General features: G+C 39.7%; 2 protein-coding genes and 1 long non-coding RNA gene across 3 annotated transcripts; all 3 read left to right on the top strand.

Annotated features, from left to right (window-relative positions):
* The first annotated feature begins 9,176 nt into the window (after positions 1-9,176).
* On the top strand, positions 9,177-11,328 carry LOC111638133. The gene is made up of 2 exons (XM_023383776.1): positions 9,177-10,844; positions 10,906-11,328. The coding sequence occupies exons 1-2, from the start codon at positions 10,670-10,672 to the stop codon at positions 11,076-11,078; spliced, it is 348 nt and encodes a 115-aa protein (XP_023239544.1). The 5' UTR covers positions 9,177-10,669; the 3' UTR covers positions 11,079-11,328.
* A 6,166-nt stretch (positions 11,329-17,494) lies between these two features.
* LOC111638117 (glutathione S-transferase 1-like) lies at positions 17,495-18,798 on the top strand. The gene is made up of 6 exons (XM_023383762.1): positions 17,495-17,613; positions 17,680-17,812; positions 17,878-17,970; positions 18,053-18,171; positions 18,368-18,472; positions 18,539-18,798. The coding sequence occupies exons 2-6, from the start codon at positions 17,680-17,682 to the stop codon at positions 18,704-18,706; spliced, it is 618 nt and encodes a 205-aa protein (XP_023239530.1). The 5' UTR covers positions 17,495-17,613; the 3' UTR covers positions 18,707-18,798.
* A 1,663-nt stretch (positions 18,799-20,461) lies between these two features.
* LOC111638118 lies at positions 20,462-21,074 on the top strand. The gene is made up of 3 exons (XR_002758795.1): positions 20,462-20,641; positions 20,728-20,809; positions 20,872-21,074. It is a non-coding gene; the product is annotated as an uncharacterized LOC111638118 (long non-coding RNA).
* Positions 21,075-21,634: the final 560 nt, after the last annotated feature.

Below are 21,634 nucleotides of genomic sequence, written 5' to 3'. Positions count from 1 at the left end.
TTTCTATCAGCTGATCAGCGCCCTCTATATCTCGCGATAGTAGTGTTTTATATCTTCTGACGTTAAAGAGTTCAACTCGTCGTTTATGGTTGTAATAATTCTGAAGCGAAGTTTTCAACTTTCACCTAAAATGCGAATTTATAACAAATGCTGGTGTCGATAGGCGACTGAAGAGTGTTAGGCCTACGTAATGGCGACAGGTGAAACGAAGTTCCAAAAGTTTAATATTAACACTTTGTTAAAGAAATGTTCTTTCCACTGTCGACTGCGCTATATAAGGTTTAGATCGGCGTCGAGTGACAACGTTATGCATTAATAAACGAATATAACGCAACTAATTAATGAATAATTTAATATTTGATGCTTACCAACTTTAACTTGCGGCGATAAGAACAAAAAACAACATGGCGATCTGCGGCAACAACAGCGCCGCCACTAATTTAAACAAAAATGAGACCTTACAAATCAAATCAAAATTTATTAGTAGCAGGCTAACTGCCTGTTACAAAGCGAGTACTACACATTAACTTTATCATCAGTATCATTACAATTAATTAAACATCAAAAAACTTCTTAACATAATTATATAATTTGAAAACATTTTTTTGTGTTGCATGATGTTATATCCCATACATAGCTTCCACCGACTCACATTTGCTAAAGTCTACAAGATCATACTTTGTCTCAAATCTAGGCTCTTCTCACATTCACAAATCGGGTGAAATTTAGAAAACGACATGACATCTTGGGCATAGATTATTCTCGTATTATTCTCGTACACTTTATTGTCTATCACCAGTGTACTAGAATTGAGTCGAAGTTGTGTAAACAGTCTCTTCATACAAAATGGTACGCTGGAAAATATATAGCTATTATTACTTGGATATAATAATATTGAACTATAACGATTCAATAATATTCGTAAGCGAGTATTTTGTATATCTGGCGATAGTGAAATTTCTAGTATATTCCGAATTAGTTGCTGATAACTTTCTCCAAATTCCGGCGAAAATATAAATGGTTCGATCGAACTGCCATAATCATTAATTATTTTAGACAGATTTGAAATCCAGTTTCTTTTGGAAAATTTTTTAATGGAATTTTTGTATAATTGATTTAGGAGGTTAAACGTAAATTCACCGCCATCTCTTATCTTAATTTTATACATGTTTTAACGAAGAGCGCCATAAGACTAAATCTACTTATCTCCAATCTCAGTATACAACCCGGAGTTTTATAATCTAACCAAAACAACCACCGTATAAATTTATTTTGGATAGTTGGAGAGACACCATATAGGAGAAGCATAGCTTACCGAGTTAAAAACCAAGGACTGAAATAACTTAAACTGCGTTTGGATCGTACCCCGCCAGACCTAGAAAACAGCTTGGCAATTAATCCATTAGATTTAGTCATCACGTTTTTAATTTGGCTCTCAAAGGAAAGTAGTGATGAAAAAATCACTCCTAGAAATTTAGTTTCATTGACTATACTAATTTCCGTATTGTTAATAAACAATGACATATGCTTCTTAGACAATCTTGTTCCATTCCTGAATATCATTATGTGAGATTTCTTAGGATTAATATTCAAACCCAATTGAGAAAAGTATGTAGTTAATAAGCGTATCTTCCTTCTCAGGGCAACCGCCGTTGGTGCTATAATAACGATATCGTCGGCGTACGACAGTGTTTTTTAACCTTTTTCATTGAGTGGCACCCCTGATTGAAAAATAAAAAATCGTGACACCCTTGACCAGCGGCGGATTTGAATATGGGGGCTAATGGGCTATATAAATTTTTTGCGAAAACGCGCAACGCTGGGGTGGGGTCCGGGAAGGGAAAACTTTTAAAAATTGACAATTTGAAGTAGCATTTTAATGCAAAAAAACAGCGTTTCTACGTGTTTAAAATCAAAATTTAAGTCCACTGAATTTTGTCGAAATACCTACATGTAAAATAATAGTCTCTCTATTGTTTTTTAAATTTAGTTTTATTATAAAATATATCATCATTTTATATTATTATTTTATTGATAAACAATTTTTTAAAGATTTTTTATACTATTTTGATGCATATATAAAATAAATATTTCATTACTTTTTTCTTATCTTTTTCATATCAATTTAAAAGATGATAATAAATTGCTTATTTGTCATCATTGCTTTTGAATACTATGAAAGTACTGTAATATGCATCTACATTGTGCACGCTTTTCAAAGTGCAATGCAACGCTTTTTAAAGTATATACAAGACACGAGTGTCCATGTCGTTCTTCTCTGCTGGTTGGCCTGGTACTAAGACTGGGAATGTGAAGGCCGAGTAATGTGGTTTGGGCGAACTCGTGACAAGTCGTGCGTACACGTAGCGTTGAACATTACATTAACATGCGATTAGTCATCGTTTCTTTGCTTACTAGATATCTCGTAGCAAAATAGAACTGACAATGAGTTATCTTGAACTACACTTAAGTAAATTTCTAAGAAAATGACTAAAGGCCCTAAACTTTGCGACACCCCAATCGTGGCGCCGTGACACCCTAATGTGCCGCAGCACCCTGGTTGAAAAACACTGATTTAAACCATCAAAAATTGTCATTTCTTCACATTTTACACAATATTTTGTGACACAAAAATTGCATTAAAATGCACAGTTTTAATGTAAATTTTAACAGTTTTTGTTTTTTTGTTAAAAATATCAAAATATGAAAAAAGGGGTATTTTTCAAAAATTTTAAATGTTCAAAAAAAAGTCATTTTTTATTACTTTTATGGCTTTTATCAATAAAAATGTATTAGAAAGACATAAAAATGTGTTAAGAAAAGGTACTCAAAATAGATACCCTTTAGATAATGAAAGATTAAAAAATTGTTGAAAAGAAAGCTTTTCAGCATAAAAACTGCAAAATTTGCAACATTCAAAATCACTAAAATCATGCAAAATAACTAATTTTTTACATTTTTGGACACTTTTTAAACCATATTTCAAAAAGTCTTATGAAAAAAAATAATAAAAATGGTGAAAAGATAAAATATTTATAAAATAAAGTTGATTATTATTAGGTATCTAAAGGAAATCAAACCCTGTATTTACATACTTCACTTATAAGAATGCACATTATTTTCTAATAATATTTCTTGTAAAAATCAAGAGATAAAGCATATATTTTATGTCTTATAAAGTAACACCAATTTATTTTGTTTTCAAATTTTGAAATTCAATGAAATTTTCGCTATAATGAGTTATGTATCTCCAATTTTTAAAGTCCTGTAATTTTCTTATTGTATCCTCTGATAATTTGTATTCTAATTGTATCCTCTGTAAAGCTGACACACTAACAGTATTTAATTCTTTGTAATGTTTAATAATGAATTCATTACTGGGTTTCTGATACAGTGGAACCTCACTTGAGCATAATTTGTTCTGGAATCTTACTCTTAATGCGAAACATTCGTTAGTGAAACAATTTTTCCCCTATAAATGAATGTAAAATACAATAATGCATTTAATGTAGAAAAAATACGCAAATATTTTATGTATTACATTTTTCAAAGAATATACTGTCTTAAGGAGCATGAATCATCACCATCTTTTCGTCTAGCGTGGAATGAATGAACCTGGAATGTAAACTTGATTTGCAGAAAACAAAAACAAATTGAAATACAGTAATTTCTAATATTTAATTATAGACTTCACATATCCCAAGAATTTGGCATATTGTTATATATATATATATATATATAACAACAACAACAATAGCCCGTTATATATATATAACATTATATATATATAATGTATATAGTGGTGTTTGTATGTGGTAGTAGCCCCAACAGTGGCATGCCGTGACATTCGATAGTAGGGAAGCTGTGTTTCTGTAAGAAGCCGAATTCCAGGGGCAATCAGTTAATTGCGCGTCAGTAATGGTCAAGGGTCCATTTGTATCGTTTGTTCGATAAGCCAGTAAAAACCACAGACTTCGCTAAATGAATTTTTAATATCATAATTACATTTTGAATCGCTTGCCACGATATAAGGGCTGCAATTAAAAATAAAATAATAAAAACTTACTCGGTGAAATAAAATGTGTGGTAGATGTACAGTACATATCCGGTACAAAATATTCTTCAATTATATCAATATACGTTTAAAGAAAATTATAATTAAATATAGCTTTGTAAAGAAACGTACATAAAAATAACATAAAATCTTCTTTACTTTTTAAATCTTAAAACAATCCACTTATTCAAATAGCTCCCTACGAGTGCCTATGGATGGAATCAGAGACGGTCCTGGTAGGTGCATGCACGCGGGCTGCCAAATCTTTAGGGTGCCGATACCGGTCAATGTCAAATGCCTCTTTTGCCACATTACTAGTATACCTCAAAGGACGCGACAGGGTTGTTATAAATTTTAAACGTTTCTCACCATAGCTGTAAAAATCTAAATACGTTAAATTTAATAGATTGTCCGTCGTTTGTTTTCTAACTAATTCGTTTTAGGACCACAGAAATTTTCAAAATTTACAACTTTTCGGTCACTGTCATTGAACTGGAAAAATTTCTCTCTTTATTACATCTAATATTGCGAAGAAATCAGTCCCCTCTGTACTCGGCTATTGGTTCGGTTAAGCTTCTGTATAAGTAAAATTTTGGCTCTCGTCAGGGTTTTATTTACGTCCTTAATTGCTTAATTATTTAACTATTTCTTAAATAGAAATAAGTAGAAACCGGTTACTTTGTACTCGAACATTTGTAGTCTCGGGAAAAAAGTGGAAAGACAAATTTTTATGACAACGGATATATAAATCGTAAATTTAAGAAAAATAAGTTCTAGAGCTTTTTCTGTACCTGGTGCAACTCTCCCATTCATTAAATTTAGTCGTAAACGATGCTACCAAAGCAACAGTTAATTTTTTTAACACTGTACAAGAATTGTACACGTTTTTTTCTACATCCCCTTATAGATGGGACATACGAAATCGTAATATCACTGGTTTAACATTGAAATCTGTGAGTAATATAAAATCGGAGTGCGGAATAAAAGCAAAATAAATATATCAATATTTTAATGGATTTTTTTAAAATTTTGTCAACTATACAGAATCATCATAAAAACATACCAGTAAATTCTTATCGGTTGGGTTAAGTTATAAATCTACTCGCGATTCACGTAATCGGGCGTGGGCGGCCAAATATCTAGTGGGCGGGGGGCTAACGGCCCAGAACCGGTCCCGGATAGAATTGGATGCGGTATGCGTGTAGCACTCACCCGAGGTCGTAGGCTTCCACCGGCTAAACTAGGTGAGGTTGGTGCTCCGTAAAGCGCGTGCGCGAATCTGGGTTTTTGGATGCCGACGATACGGCGCTTCCACTCCGCCACTAATATTCGAATATACAATAGCGATCTTATTTTTTTTCACGTGTAGTATAGAAATTTGTAATAAGCTATATAATGTGGTTATAATAAAATATTGCGCGATTATTTTCATATAATTAAAATGAATATGTATTTATTTTTTAGAAAATACAAGGGAAGTGGCGCATCCACCGCTTCCAATGACTGCTCGCCACTGAGCCCCAAGTCTCCATTGGTGCACTATGGTGGTTGCGTCTCGATAGCTATAAGGGTGCGGGAGATATGGGGCTGAAAGTGGTTTTCCATTTCGAATTTTATGTTCGAATTTAATTCGAACAATATTCGAATTTGAATTCGTACATAAAATTCGAATATTGGTTCGATTATAGAACGATTGTAAACGTTCCAGAAATGTTGAAAAGAGTTTGTTTGACTGGACGTGAACAGGAGACGTTCAGAAATAGAATCGGGACCAGGTCTCTAATTAGTCTGGAAACGGGGGACCTAATTCTTGCATTCTGTGAAAACGGGTAAGATTGGTTATAATGTAATTATCTTAATCTTCACTAACGTTACTTTTTTGCCCACAAATAAAAACCCAGCAAAGCAGGTCCTTGCAGCTGGATTCTAGATTAGTTAGAACAGTGTTTTTCAACCTGTGGGTCGTAAAGCCATACACGGGGGTCGCGGGTAAAAGAAAAAGACAAGTGTTTGTTGGTCCTATACTACAATAAAAAAACTACAATTTCAGTGAGAAGGCTGTGCCTGTTTATTTTACAGTACAATTAGTTTTTTTTATCGCTATTTAAATCTCAACAGAAAGAAAATTAAATACGTAGTTTTTAAAAAATCACTGACATAGTTTTAATATGGCCATGGGGGTCGCCAGAATTTTTTAACTTGTAAAGGGGTTGCGTATTCAAGAAGGTTGAAATACACTGACTTAGAAAAACAGTCTTTTATATATAAGAAACAAAACTATATTACATACAAATGTACGAACAAATAAAAACCCAGCGAAGCGGGTCCTTGCAGCTAGTATGTAATATTTCTGAATACAAGTTTGGAAAAATGTGTGATCATAAGCAACACTAAGATGGTAGTGGAACGAGTGCTAAACACAGACTGACGTATCATGCACACAATCCAGGACTTCCCTTCTCGTCACTCATTATGCGAAATGTCGCTTGTTAAGCGAGCCATTTTTATACAATTTGTTTTGCTCATTACGAGAGGTGCTCGTTAAGCAAGGGTCCACTGTATTGTGAAATTAAATACCAATTTATTTTGTTTCATGTTTCAGAATGAAATCTTCTGTTATCTTTGATATTTTATCCCAATTTATTTCATTAGTATATTTTTCTGTTTCTGAAAGTGTTATTTATTGAGATAATACATTTCATTCAAGATAATCTTCTGTTAGTTTTGAATACTGACAAATTAATTTCCAATTAGGATGTCCGTTTAGACTTTTAATCACATCAAAAGATATATTATTTTTAGAGAATTCATATCAATTTACTTCCATTTATAGGTAACTAATTTCTATGATTTCTAGACAAGGTTTCAAGCTATTATCACCACCACTAGGCATAACATCTACATTAATTCATCTTCTTTTTACCTTTTGTAATGATTGTATCACTTTTTTTTTCTTGGGAGAGAGAATATCAGAAAAAATAACATCACCATTTATAAGCAGATGTGTAATTGGATACACATTAGATTGCATTTTCAAATACATAATGCTTTTTATTTCCATATTACATTCTACTTTCATATCATGAGTTAAAAAATGGCTAGAAAATTTTTTAAATTCAACATTTTAACTTTTTGCAACTATCAAAGATGATTTTAAAAACTGTAAAACAGGTGGATTTTAAAATCACCTGTTTTAGTTTTTAAAATCATCTTTGATAGTTGCAAAAAGTTCATCTTAGGAACATCTAATCCATCATTATCTCTTTGTAGTATATTATCTTTTTTCTTAGCATTTATTTTAAATTTTTATCAACATATATTCTATTAACTGCATTTTTATGCCCTTTAGGATTAGCTAAATCTTTTATATATTTTTTTAACATCTATGGTAACCTCATTGAGATTTTATTAATGGGTAAATCATTTATTTGATTTGTTATGTGAACATATTTCATAAAATTCTGATCTATTTCTGATTTGTTTCTTTCAATCAACTGTTTAATAATTTGATGATTTTTATGCAATTTTTCTAAAACATACTGCTTAGTCGTTACATCTCGATTATCTATAGGACTTTGTTTTTAAATTTTTTTTCTTCTATATCATAATTACCACTGTCAGTTAATTTAAATCCAATTCCAAGTTTTTCATTCTGAGAACCAAAAGGATACCAATTCATTTATTAACTCGAAAATCCTAGTCTTCAAAATTTTAAATTCATTTTCATTTTTAGCCATATAAAACCAATCCTTTTCATTTTTCATTCACTATGAAATAAAATCTGTATGGTTTACCATGGATTCGATCCTAATCTTCAGTTAAATTCTAATCTTAAATTAGCAATGTTGGTAGGATGATTAGACAAATTGAAATGAATAATATGCAAATTTTTCAAGATTATATCCTAACTTATAAGACATCCACTTTCTGTAGTATGGACGTTTAAACCAGCCGCTAATAATTCAGAATAACATCTGTTATAACTTAACTGTCCATTTTTAAAATTTGTTTTATAAGTTTCTATTAGAATTTTTTTATTGTTACACAGCGTCCAAAATTCAATCAGATGTAAATTATCAAAAAAATATTATTCTGATTTTGATTTTCTTTTTATACATATTGTGGAGTGATTGAAGCACTTAGAACTTCACCAGATGTAGTTGTTATATGACCGGCACCACTCGATGATGATTGACATTTCCTTTTCTTATTGTAGCGGAACACAGAGTAATTTCAATAGGTGTGCTATAATAATTTTTTTTCTCAAACCGAGACAATTTTGAGAAAATACTCGCAACAGAAAATAAAGTCTAGTAGCGTAAGTATCTATGATTAAAAAGGCTAAGTAAAGAAGTTGTCAACAAAAAACAGCAATGAGTTAAAAGCAGTTTTTAATAACTTAACTGAACATACCTTATTATTAAGAAGTTATTAATATTTATCACTAGTGTGAACTTTAAAAATTCCCTTGTTATTTTTAATGGCATCGAATTTGCTGCAATTTAGTTCACTGTTAATTTTGCAGCGTAGTAAAGCTTTTACGGTTGATTCAGCCATTCTGTCTCTTTCTTAACACCATACGATATTCATTATTGAGAATACTCTTTCGACTGGTGCAGATGTGCCTGGCATGCCGAAAATGTATTCTATAATTTGAATAAGATTGGCCAATGAAATGTTCTTTTCTTTGAAATGACTGAAAAGTTGTATCCATTTTTCTTCACAACTTGTATTTTTCCAGATTTCATAGCTTTTGCAATCACTACTTCATCAAACAGTTGATCCACGTTTATTGTATTATTTGCAACCGTTTCAGTAGTTTTTTTCAATTTCAGACCATGTTTCTTTTTTATTTAAAGTAGTTTTTTCCATTTTTAATTTGATTAATCTGAATTTTTGTTACATACCAGCGGCGTGCCGTCGTCGGGAGAGATGGATGCGCCGCTTCCCACGTATTTTCTAAGAAATAAATACATATTAATTTTAATTATACGAAAATAATGGCGCAATATTTTATTATAACCGCATTACGTATCTTATTACAAATTTCTATACTACACGTGGAAAAAAGATAAGATGGCTATCGTATATTCGAATATTACTTTCGGACGGAAGCGCCGTATCGTCGGCATGCGAAAAGCCAGATTCGCGCACGCGCTTTACGGAGCACCGACCTCTCCCGGTTTAGCCGCCGGAAGCCTAGGCCCTCGGGTGGACGCTACGCGTCGTATACCGCATCCGATTCTATCCGGGACCGGTTCCGGGTCGCCCTCGCCCGATTACGCCAATCGCGAGTAGATTTACAACTTAACCCGACCGATAAGAATTTACCGGTACGTTTTTACCATAGTTCAGTACAGTTGACGGGAGTTTAAAAAAATCCATTAAAATATTTGATAATTTTATTCCGCTCTCCGATTTCATATTACTCGCGGATTTCGACGTTAAACCGGTGATATTACGATTTCATACGTCCCGTCTTTAAGGAGATATAGAAAAAACGTGTACAATTCTTGTACGATGTTAAAAAATGAACCGTTACTTCGACAGCGTCGTTTACGACTAAATTTAACGAACGAGAGAGATGCATCAGGTACGGAAAAAGCTCTAGAATTTATTTTCCTTACATTTACGATTTACGTATCCGTTGTCGTAAGAATTTGTCTTTCCACTTTTTACCTCGAGACTACAAATATTCGAGTACGAAGTAACCGGTTTCGACTTATTTCTACTTAACAAGTAGTTAAATAATTAAGAGATTAGGGAATTAGGGACAAAATAAAACCCTGCCGAAAGAGCCGGATTATTTAAACAAAAGCTTAACCGTACCAATCACTAGCCGAGTACGGTGGGGACTGAATTCTTGGTAATGTTAGATGTAATAAAGAAAGAAATTTTTTTAGTTTAATGAGAGTGACCGAAAAGTAAATTTTGGAAATTTTTGTGGACACCACCCGGTCCTAGAACGAATTAGTTAAAAACAAACGACGGACCATTTATTAAGTTTAACGTATTTAGATTTTTACAGCTATGGCGAGAAACGTTTAAAATTTACAACCCTGTCGCGTTCTTTGAAGTATACTAGCGATGCGACGAAAGAGGTATTTGACATTGACCGGTATCGGCACCCCGGGGATTTGGTGTACACCTACACCTAATAAATAACAACTTCTCCAGTGACGGGAGTTGAACCTCGATTCCCGTTTGGATCCGTGTTCTCGTCCAAGGAAATCTCTATCGGCCGATTGCAAAGTCAACGTTCAGAGACCGACGGCGGTTTACATTTCGGGTAGACCGCTGTTCAGAAAAAGTTCATTGCAGAGGCGGCGTTTCTCGCCCGCCATAATGTAGACAGCGATTAGAAACAAGTTACTCGACCTGTTTTCTAGATCAGTGTTTCTCAACCTCTGACGAATCGCCGCCCTTTCGATGTAGTATCGCCCCCTTCAGTAAAACCGTTACGTAGTATCGCCCCATTCACTACAAAATTCCGATGCCGAGGGACAATCGAGGCTAACGCCAAATTCGTACCGCATATTTTTCCAGGCAAATTTAAAGGGTTTTTCTGCTCGGGCGGTCGAATCCAGCGTACGTCGTTGGGGGAATTTATGGCGGATGAAATTTCTTTTTTCAGAACTTGCGAAATTGACGAGGAGAAACGGCGACACTCTGTCGGAGGCGGTGGCGGCGTCGGCGAAGAAGGCGGTGGAAAAGGGACCGTTGAAAAACGTCAAAGCCACGTTGGAGTTTCGAGTGGAAGAGGAAGTGGTGTACTGTTCGGTGGACAACGGTAAGGCGGACGAAGAGAGGGAAAGACGATCGTTTTGACGGGCGCTTTTTAAATCTCGCAGGGTCGGTGGAAATAAGAGAAGCCGAAGACGAAGTCGGGAGCGACGTGGTCGTCTCCGTGTCCCGGGAGGATCTGCAGGATTTGCTGTCCGGGAAGATCTCGCCCGTCGACGCGTATCGACAGGGAAAAGTAAACGTCTCCGGAGATTGGAAATTATTAAGTAAAATCTTTTAAACACGCGGGCCGGAAATAATGGTATTAATCGGTAAATTAAGTACAGTAATATTTATTATTTATAAGTCGGTTCGAACGTAGTTATTAACAAATAGGTAGGTAAACAAACTTTACCGGGTATTTTCGTGTAAAAATTGGCCAACCCTCCCTCCGGCTAAACGGGCTTTAAAAATTCTATTCGGTTCATTAACTTTGCCGACTTAAAATGTATCTCTTTTTTGTAAAGTCAATAAACATTTTATTAAAACGTCTTCCGTACTTTCCTTTGTATTAAAGGCCCGGGAAAAATCGCGCCGATAAACGACCGGGCGAAACGTTTTACGACGGGGACCGGATTTTCCCCCTCGGTAATTTAAATCCAAATATTAAAGACGGGGTCATTTTCCGGAGTGTCGGGCGACGGGACGGCCCGAGAGTCGAATGCCGGCTCTCCGTTTACCGCCGTCGCCCGATTATTCGCGCGGCGAGAAATCGAAGGCGATTCGCGACGAATTACGGGAATTTTTTAAAACGACAAAACTTTCGACTTAAAAGTTTAACATTTTTCGGATTAATTTTTTAAATCGAATATTTGTTACGTTTTGCACCTTTTGGAAATATCCACACCGCGCCGTGTCTGGCGCTAACGACGTCGAGTAGGCTGGGAATTACGGATGCCGGCGAAAATATACGTTATCCCGGGGTGGAGACGTAAATAATAGTGTTGTAACGAATAGTATATTCGGCCTCAGGCCGAATACCGAATATCCGGCCAGGAGCGTGGCCGAATAGCCGAATATTCGGCCAAACTATTCGGCTCGATTAACGCACGTACGAAAATTGGCGCGCAAACCGCATTATGGCAAGGATCCCGCTGTCACTACGCTTCGCCAATCGCGTTAATTCTTGGCAGTTGTAGCCGACAGACAAGAGTGTCATGGAAGTATGTGATAAATGATGATATCAAATGACCTACACTTGAGCCCGCTACTTCGGATGCTTAAACATTTCGTAAGGCGCGTGGCCTCCTTTTGGCGTCCTCTTCGGTAAGTTTCCGGACGCGCCCACCGGTGGCCGAGCGGTCTTCGTACCCCCGAACACTGGCAGCCGATTGCAGAGACAGACTTTACGTTAAACGACGTTTATCAACAGAACGGCCTATAGACGTTGGCTGGCCGAACCGCGGTTTAAAATGCGTTGCAAAGACAACGATCGTCTATTTCCGACCGTTCTCTAAACGAACTTCGGCAAAACATTGGCTCTTACGTACTTCGCTACTACTCCCCTGTTTTCGGAGTCGTTCGGCCAATCGGGTTATTTCTTCGTGACGTCAGAAATGGTCGTCAGCTATATTCCGAAAGCTTCCAGAAATTAAATCTTAAGGCCGTCAAAACCATTGTTCGGCAATTAATGACAATCCTTTTCCATTTCGATATCTAATTTCATCGCCAATACGATTTAAAATACCAACAAATCCATATTTAGAAAATTTATACCGAATTCGAAATAGATTTTTAAGGAATTATTTCGACATCTTATTACTGTCGAAATGAATAATTTTAAATATTTTATTATTAATATTACATTTTTTAATATCTATAAACAGATTTCTGTAATTATTAAAATTGTCTCTTTTGTTTAACAGTACAATGACTCGGAAATGCATTAACGTTTTATAACCGACGCGACACACGAATTGTAAATAAATGCATCTGATTTAAATTAATTGAAGTTTTAAGTCTTCACCCATTTGAATGTCGAAATTGGAATATTTAAAACAAATTTAAAGTATTTAATTTNTACAATAAATTAAGTTAATATATAATTATATGTACAGTACCTAATTTATATATAATTTATATATAATACTAAACAGACGATAGCAAACTCAATTTAGCCGCTCCGTAGCGTGGCGCAGGGTCGGAGGAAAGTAGTTCGGCTGCTCATCCACTATTGGTCCAGACTCTATCAATCTTGTCGCGAAACGACGTTATGGGAGGTATGTTTTACGAGAGTTTGTACAATTTTTTCGTTACGTTATAGGAATTGTCGTTATTAGAACGTACGTTATAGGGGGGTCGACTGTATTTAATTTTGTTCTTTTTGCGCCAAGCAATTAATTAATGAATAATTTTGTCGATTCGTACAGTTTACAACATTTATCAAAGGAACGATATCCGTTTTTATCTAAACTTTTCCACGAACAAAGCTACCACTCGAATCGAGAAGCCCTCTAAACCCGCTCTCGAGTGAGTCTAGAAAGTAGGTCAAATAACTTGTTTCTAATCGCTGTCTACATTGTGGCGGGCGAGAAACGCCGTCTCTGCAATGAAATTTTTGTGAACAGCGGTCTAGCCGATCTGTAAACCGCCGTCGGCCTCTAAACGTTGTCTCTGCAATCGGCCCTTTTAGCGAACTCGAAAGGCGAGCGGAAATACGTCATACTCACTCGGGTGCGATGGAATTATTTACAATACATCTGGGTTTGCGACTATAATGATTCGACCAATCCACTTAACTGTAACAAGTTGTAAACAAATCAACGCCAATTAGTTTACACGTGCTACAGTTAAAAGTTGTCTTATGGCAATATAGTAGAGGAAAAGGTGGTATTACGGAACACTGCGGGTATTATGGAACCACTTCATTTCGAAACGATAATAAAGGCGAACCGTAGCGGACTGTGGCAGACATCCGTAGCCGGGAGAAACCCGTTTCGCTTCGGTTAAACGGTTGTCCGTATTTAATCGGCAACTTTGTTTTTTTTTTTTTTTTTCAAAGTTCTCAAGTTTTGAATGCTAAGCGAATTTAATTATTTTTAAAATATAAATGGCGCGGTTGTAGGTTGGCCGGTGCGCGTATTCCGTGGCAGAGGCTTAGGGGTACGTATTCATCCGCGCGATGTTGGCGTTTTTTAAATTTCGGTCTCGACGGACGTAAGTTAATTCGAGACGGCGATGCGCGAAATACGGACCCCGTCGGTGCTTTTGCGGTAATACGGAACTCGACTCCTCCGAACTCTCTCTTTGCCAGCGGACATTGGTCCGGAGCAATTTGTGAAAAAGACATTAGGTAGAAAGTCAGTTCTTCCTGAGAATATCGAAAAAAAGCTGCTGGAATATATATCATCGACGGAGGTCATATTTTTCTATTATAAAAGCATTTTTGCATCGGAGTAAATAATTTTGTAATTACAGTAGAGCATCGATTATCCGACTCGATTGGGGACTGGGGTTGGTCGGATAACAATAAACGGATAACCGAAAAATATGAAAAAATACATTATTAGTATAGTATATAAGTATATCGCTATTAACCTACTTCGCGTTCAATTTTCATCGATGTTAAGCCTAACAAAAATTTTTAAAAAATAATAATCGTCGTTATTGTATCGTTAAAAATTAGAAAATTAAGCCTCGTTTAAATACTGGCCTCCCTTTCATGGTCGAGCCAGTGTTGCCAGCTAAAACACGTAAAAGTACTATTGAAGTAGCCAAATATTGTAGCGCCACATCACTAGCGGACATTTGAATTTGCCGACTAGAACGGTCGGTTAATCGGGGGTCGGATAATCGATGCTCTACTGTATTTAACATTCTTTGTACTTTCCTATTTGTTTTTGGCTACATTAAAGCATTTTTTGAAAATATACGGTAAGGTCCGTATTACCATCAGGTTTTCTCTCAGCCTACTTTCTGACTTTTTGTACAAAAAAGCCTTCGAAAACCATACTTATAGTTACGCTAGAGAAAAATCCAATTAGGAACATTTAGTTTAACAGTTACCGGTACTTTTCGCACAAAAAAATGTGGGTGTAGTTATGATACCGTGTTTACAATTCACTAAAATGAACATGGGGTTCCGTAATACCACCTTCTCCTCTACGCAGAAACAAAATGGAAACCTGCAATGTTTTATTTTAAAAGATAAGCGAAGAACAAAAGGAAATATTAGTAACATATGTAAAAAATAATAAGAAAACGAATAGTGGAAAATTGGACAAGGAATTTACAAGAAAAAGACAATTGGATTGTGGAGAGGATTACTTGAAAAATTAATTGTGTATCGAAGCTAAAAAGTCCGCCGTGTAATGGAGAAAGTACTGTATTTTAATTTAATCCTTTTTTCATATAGGTTTCTTTCTCGATCTATTTCTTAAATTGTTTTGTCTATTAAGATTACTTATTAATCAGAACTTAACCCTTCTGGTTAATAAATAATCTTAATATAGTGTCTACGCTCTTAATAATTTATACATATAATTTACTATCATTTTAATTTTCTTTTTCGATGAATTAGATACTTCTTTTTATTTTTGGAAAAAATTTTACGTATAATTTTATTAATTACGAATTAAAATGTTTTTATTAGTATTGACTGGACGCGAAAAGAAACGTCATATACTCGTGGTCGCCTTCTCAAACAACGTCTTTCGGCTCTTTCTAACTCTTCGATAGCGATAAAAATTGCGTATCCGGCAGCCATTTTCACTTTCGTGCAGCGATCTCGCGCGCTCGACTCGATTCGCGTGGTGAGATGGGAAAGCGCGTGAGATAGAACTCGAGACTACCGATCTTACGTCAGAGTGCGAGATGGTACCACGTGACACCTTCGACGCGTTGGAAAAACTCGAGAATAAGGGCCCTGGCACGCGCCTATAGCGAGACCCGAGGCGCGGCGGGCACCGCCGTTCTCCGCCCGGAAAAGGAAAGATCTAAACCCGCCACCGCGGCCGGTGGAAAACGCCATTTAAACATAGAGTAATTTTATTGTCGCGCGCAAGTTTTAGCGGTAATAATTTCGTAACTCCGAGTATAAACGGCATTACACGGCCGGAAGCGTCCTTAAGCTCTTTGGTACGGAAAGCCATCCCGGCGTCGATTACGTTTCGTAGTCAAATAAATAGGCTAATCGGCGGGGGACGAAAGCCATTAAAAGGTTTACCCGACGTGGCAGATATAAATAAGACCGGCAATAACCGCCGTAAAAGCGCGTCGGTGCGAACCACCGTGGGAAAAGACAGCGCCGGGAATTTAAAAAAAGAATCGTCTCGACCCACCGAGTCGGACCCTTTCTTTTACTGGAAAATGCCCCTCCGCCCGAAGAAGAATTAAACCGCGGTTTTTTTTCGGTAAAAGTTCGACGCCGGAAGATACGAGAAATAAACGACTCGGCCCTCCGTCGGGTTTACCGCGCTGCGAAGAATTCGGAAGACGAGTCGTTCGTCCGCGCTTTTTTCTCCTCCTCTTCTTATTTACGCGTAAAGCCACGCGTGCGCGCGCCGTCGCCGAAGCACCTCGATTCGAGCGTTTCGAAACCGGATCGGTCGTTACCAAAGTTTAACGCGGTCGTTAACTCCCGAAGAGAAAAACTGCCGAATTTCGTGGAAAATTCTTTTCTTATTTTCGTCGTTCCTTTCCGCCCGGTTCCCGCCGCTTTCTCGCTTCGTTGCGCGAATCGTCGAGCCTTTCTCCCGAAAAACTCCCTTCTCGGTCCGGTTTCTTCGGACCCGACCCCGACCGTCCTCCCGCTCTCCCCGATTCCAAAACCGCCGGTCACCGCCGGCGCGTCGGGCCAGTCGGAAGAGAATTGCGTCCCCTTTTCGCGCGGCGAGATCGGAAATTGGGTTTTTCGATCTCCCACGTTTCCCCCTCTCGTCTCGCTCGTTCCCTTCTTCCCTCTGCCGACGCGTCGTGAGAATGGCGCGCCTCTTCCTCGGGACCGTCGACTTCCGGGTGGCGTTTCGCGCGGCCTCCGTCGACGATTATCCCGCGCCGCCGAGCGCGTCGCGCTGCTAAAACGAGAACGTCGCGCCCGCCAAAGGGGAAAGAGTCGAGTGAGAGGAATCCTCCCTCCCTGTTCGGGCCGAGTCGTCCGCCCGACTCTTCCGGCGCGGCGGTAAAGGCGCGCCACGTTTTCCCCCGTCCGATTAGAGGAAAACGAAAGCGCCGGGCGACCTCGAAACTTAAAACTTTTTCTCTCGGCGCGGCGTCGGGAAATTCCCGGACGCGCCGCGCTTCGCTCCGACGAACAATCTTTTTCTGTCGGAGTCGACCGCATTCCGTCCGCTCGGTCGACCGGAAACGTTCGGGTCGAGGCTGACGTCGGTCGACGGCGTCTCTGTCGGAAGGCCTTTTTTTCTCTCCGAACGTAAAGACGGCGATTTCCGGAAAGAGAAGGACGCCCGCCCGGAAGCCGACCCTTTTCCAAGAACGCGAATATTCGACGTTACGACGAAAGACCCCTTTCGCTCCCTCCTTTCCCACTTTTTTTTCCGAGGAGTAAAAAGTCGTCCGAAACCGGAAAGAAACGGAAGAAGAAGTTCCGGAAGTGGTCCGCACCTGTCGAAACTTTAGAATTTCCGCTGTACGCGGGAGGGGTCGCGCGGCGGCGGGCGCCGGAGCGGAACCGAAACTCACGCGGAGAAAATTTCGGGCGGGAGGCGTTTCGGAAAACGTCACCGTTTGGAGCCGCCATTGGCGGGCGCGGGTTATATGGAGGGGTTTTTAGTCGACGGCGCGCATTCGTTCCCCGGGACCTTTGGCGGACGGAGCAGGTAAGCGCCGGGTGGAGAAGGGATTAAAGCGGCGACGTTGTACCAGGCTGCCGCTTGTATTTGCAGATGGCCCGATACAAGATCGTGGACTACACCTTTCCGACGGCGGCCGAGTTGGCCCGAGTCATCCTGACCCACAAGGGAATCGAATTCGAAGACGTCCGCCTGGACGGGGCCCGAGTCGGAGAGGCCCTGGCGGGTGAGTGGGCGCGCCGCGGACTTCGACCTTTTTCCCGGGTCCCGCTTAATTTCGGCCTTTTTCAGCCTCTCCCTTCCGGACGCTGCCCGTTCTGGAGGTGGACGGAGAAGCGGTGGCGCAGAATCACTCCATCTGCCGCTTTCTGGCCGCCGAACACGGTGAGTGGCCCTCTCCCGGCTCCGACGGAGGAGGGCGGAAGGAGAGGACACCGACCGGCGCCCTTTCTCTTTTTCTTTTCAGGTCTTTCCGGGAAGAGCGGCCGGGACGCGGCCAAGTGCGACCTGGTCATGGACGCTCTGTGGGACATGTTCGCTCGCATGAGAAGACCGGAAGTGGAGAGCATGACCCGAGAACAACGCGTGAGTGTTCCTCTTTCTTCCACCTCTCTTTCTCGGTGTCCCGCCGTTAACGTCTCGTCCGCGGCCGAAAAACCGTCGGGCCGCGCGACGAAGGAAAAAAAGGAAACTGGCGGAAGCGCGCGGTCGAGACGTTAGCGTCCGAGGACGAAGCCGCCGCTGCCGGTTGGCCCAGGGTTTAAGACGGGTGACTTTTCAGCTGGCAGAGCTGTCGACCGTCATCGAAGAAGACGCTCCCGCCTACCTGGACGGACTGGAAGCGCTGCTGAAGAAGAGCGGAACCGGATATTTCGTCACCGACCAGGTAAGACCGCGCCGCGGCGGAAGGGGCGATCCGGCGGAATTTTCACCCCGTCCTTTGGCTTTACAGGTGACCTGGTGCGACTTGGGAGCGGCCCTGGCCCTGACGGCTCTGGAGCACCGTCGACCCGGATGTCTGGACAAATACTCCGAACTGCAGAATCTGGTGGCCAGAGTGGTGGAACTTCCGGCCGTCGGCCAGTTCCTCCTGTCTCGGGCCCAGTCCGACGGCCTGTGAGGCCCTTTCGCCTTTTCCTCGGTTCCTAGCTTCCGCCTCCGGCTCCGCGTTTTCTGTACGCTTTTTGCCATTGTCCATTAAACTTTCGTTTATCCGTTTTCCACGCTTCTCGTCCTTTCCTTTCGGCGGGAAACGTAATTCCATTTTTACCTTCTTTCCACCCCATCCGAACTCGGGATTGTTTCTTCCCCGCCACTCCGATCCAGTTTGCGCCCGAAATATAAGTTCAAAGGCGCCCGTTTTAAACGCTTCGTCTACTAAAACCAGACGAGTAAAATTAGTATCTACCAACGACTCGGGCGTTTAGAAAAAAATTTGCCGGACGGAAAAATCGCACGAAAATAATCCGAAATTGTATCCCGTTCTCGAGGCTTTAATTAACGCGATTTTCGTGCCGTACCCGTCTGTCAACGACATTTCGGTTCTTTCGGCATCCTTCGCCGTTTTTTCGTTTGCGGAACGGAAAACGATCGTTACGTGGCGGCGGTGGCAAATTTTCTCCACTCGTAAGCCTACTTTTTACTAAGGGATTTATCCCCGCCAACTTAGTCCCTTATTCCTAATATAGACTATTCGCCACCATTCGTCGATTCCCCTGGTCACCGTTTCCACAATTTTTTTTCGCCACGATTTTAAGCCAACCGTTTAGAGTAGATTTAATAGTTTATTGCAAAATCCTGGCGATATTTTAAAGGACAACTAAATAATACTGAAAGGAAGAAGTTTCCTTTCGTTATAGCTTCCTTTACGCCTAAAACGACGGCCAGATAGTCAAGATGCTCTGAAAAATATTAAACTCGTCTTCAATTAACAATAGGTAAATTGTTATTCCCGTAAATTAAGGAATACAAACTGCGATAAATACGTACGGGCGCTGGTCGACTTACCAGCGCCATTGGTTCCCGAAGTTTTGTGGTAAATGGAGGAACGCCTGCGCTGGATGACATACGACGATAGTATTTTGCAAATCCAGTAACCCGTGAATAAACGTACTTTATTGCCTTCAAAATGAACGAGTTTTGTGTCCGTTGGCTTTGGGTCGGGCATTGGAACTCGGTTCGCTCGTACGTTAGCCAAAGACGTTCGATTCGGCGGCGCTGTTGGCTGTGTCCGTAGCTGTTCGAAACAATTCAAAGCCACGTTTCGCGCGAATAGATGTATCCATTCTGCACGATTAAAACGGTTGGGTTGGAATTTGTCGCGGCGTGGAAGTAGCGCTCATTTTCGGAAAAGCCGTCGACAAAACATCCGTCGTTTGACCGTGGTAACTTCAATAATTGCTCAGATTCGAATCGCGGCATTAGTGGATGACGAAACACGTTTTCGGTCGTCCGTAAAACTCGTAGCTTCCGAGTCCAACCTAGTTCGATACGTAAATAAGAAAACAATCGACCTAGGGCAATAACGGACTTCCTGAAGCGACTTTAATGTTTCTTCGGAAGGAGTTGCGAGATTTTGATGGCCAACCGACGATATAGCATCGGAGCGACTTACGGGCGATACCGGAGCCTTTGTTATATCTAGCCGTACAATTAAACGCGCGGCAACTGGTTGACCCGCTGCGCTCTTGTGACAATTTCCGCACACTCGAATCTAAGCAAGTAGCAAATATATACGCCAATAGACCATGCCGCATAAATTTTTTACAATTAAATATGAAATGAATATTTTCGAAAGGATTCGTTTCGAAGAACGTGTATCTGCCATAAACAATAATAATATTAATTCGGCCGTAACAAAGAAGGTTGTCAAATAATAAAAGACGCGGTTAAAACAGTTAAAAAAAGCAAATAGGCTTCGTATAAAAGAGCGTTTAGAAAAAATTATGAATAAAAAATTCGGCCAAAATTTGTACGAACCGTTGTACGTGTATCTGACGAGAGAGGGGAGTGTATAAATAAAAGAAAAACGGGAGGTGGCGCTAATTTGGCTGTAGTGAGTAGAGACGTTATTAATTAATAAGTTGCTAAAAGTACGGTGTATCATTTTATTATTTTAACGGTGTCTTTTATTCGTAATAGTTATAACGGTTGGCCGACCCGTAACTTTGCGTGTTCTTTGTTTTAAACGCGCCGATACGACGTTTAGAACAATACAATTAATGTAAGTTTACAACTTTATGTTATTTGGATATTCAAACTGTTAATATCTTGTTAATATTATAGTAAATATCTAATGGCGGCATCTGTAATCGATAGTTTGCCAAATGTCGAGGTATCATTGTACTGTATATTTCGGAGCTGTACTGTACAAGCGTCGATTTCGTGGAAATACAAATTACGTTTGACCTAAATTTATAATGCAAATACAATTTAACATACGTGTCTTATTGCTAAAACAGTTGTAAAGAAGATGACCAGGGACTATAGGTCCGAAATGCGTATCTTTTTGGAAAATAAATTGATGTTTTAAAGCTCATCTTGTGTCTAGGAATAAAGAGGCCGACGTAGTACTCAAAAGTATATTCCGAGCTAGACAAGAAGCGTATTTTAGTAACATAGAGTAGACTTCCAATGGGTCCCGGGTTACGCGGGAGTTGTCGGCAACCAGACCGCCGACCGTCTTGCCAAACGAGCCGCAAAGCCTTCAGTCACTAGTACTTTTGGCTACATTCCTACCTCTTACATTAACAATCGTGTCAAGAAGTAAATTTTCATTCTCTGGCAAAACAGCTGGGACCACGACACTACGAGTAGGCTCGCCCACACCTTCGTCCCAAGGTTGAGACAATCGCGATTCTTCGCCATCTTTACCGCAATTATACCTTCGTTCGATTACCGGCCGCGGCAACTCTAACCCTTACGCGCTTAACCTCGGGGACAATCCGCAATGCGAATGCGGTATTCGGGAGGACCAAACACCACTTCACTTAGTTTTTTGTTGCAATAGGTACAATCATTTATCGAAGGAACGATATCCGTTTTTATC

This window comes from Centruroides sculpturatus, unplaced genomic scaffold (genome assembly GCF_000671375.1).
Source record: "Centruroides sculpturatus isolate CEXI.00-Female unplaced genomic scaffold, Cexi_2.0 scaffold937, whole genome shotgun sequence".
Classification (NCBI taxonomy): Eukaryota; Metazoa; Arthropoda; class Arachnida; order Scorpiones; family Buthidae; genus Centruroides; species Centruroides sculpturatus.
Note: the sequence above shows the minus strand (reverse complement) of the source record. Positions and strands in the feature narration are given on the sequence as shown.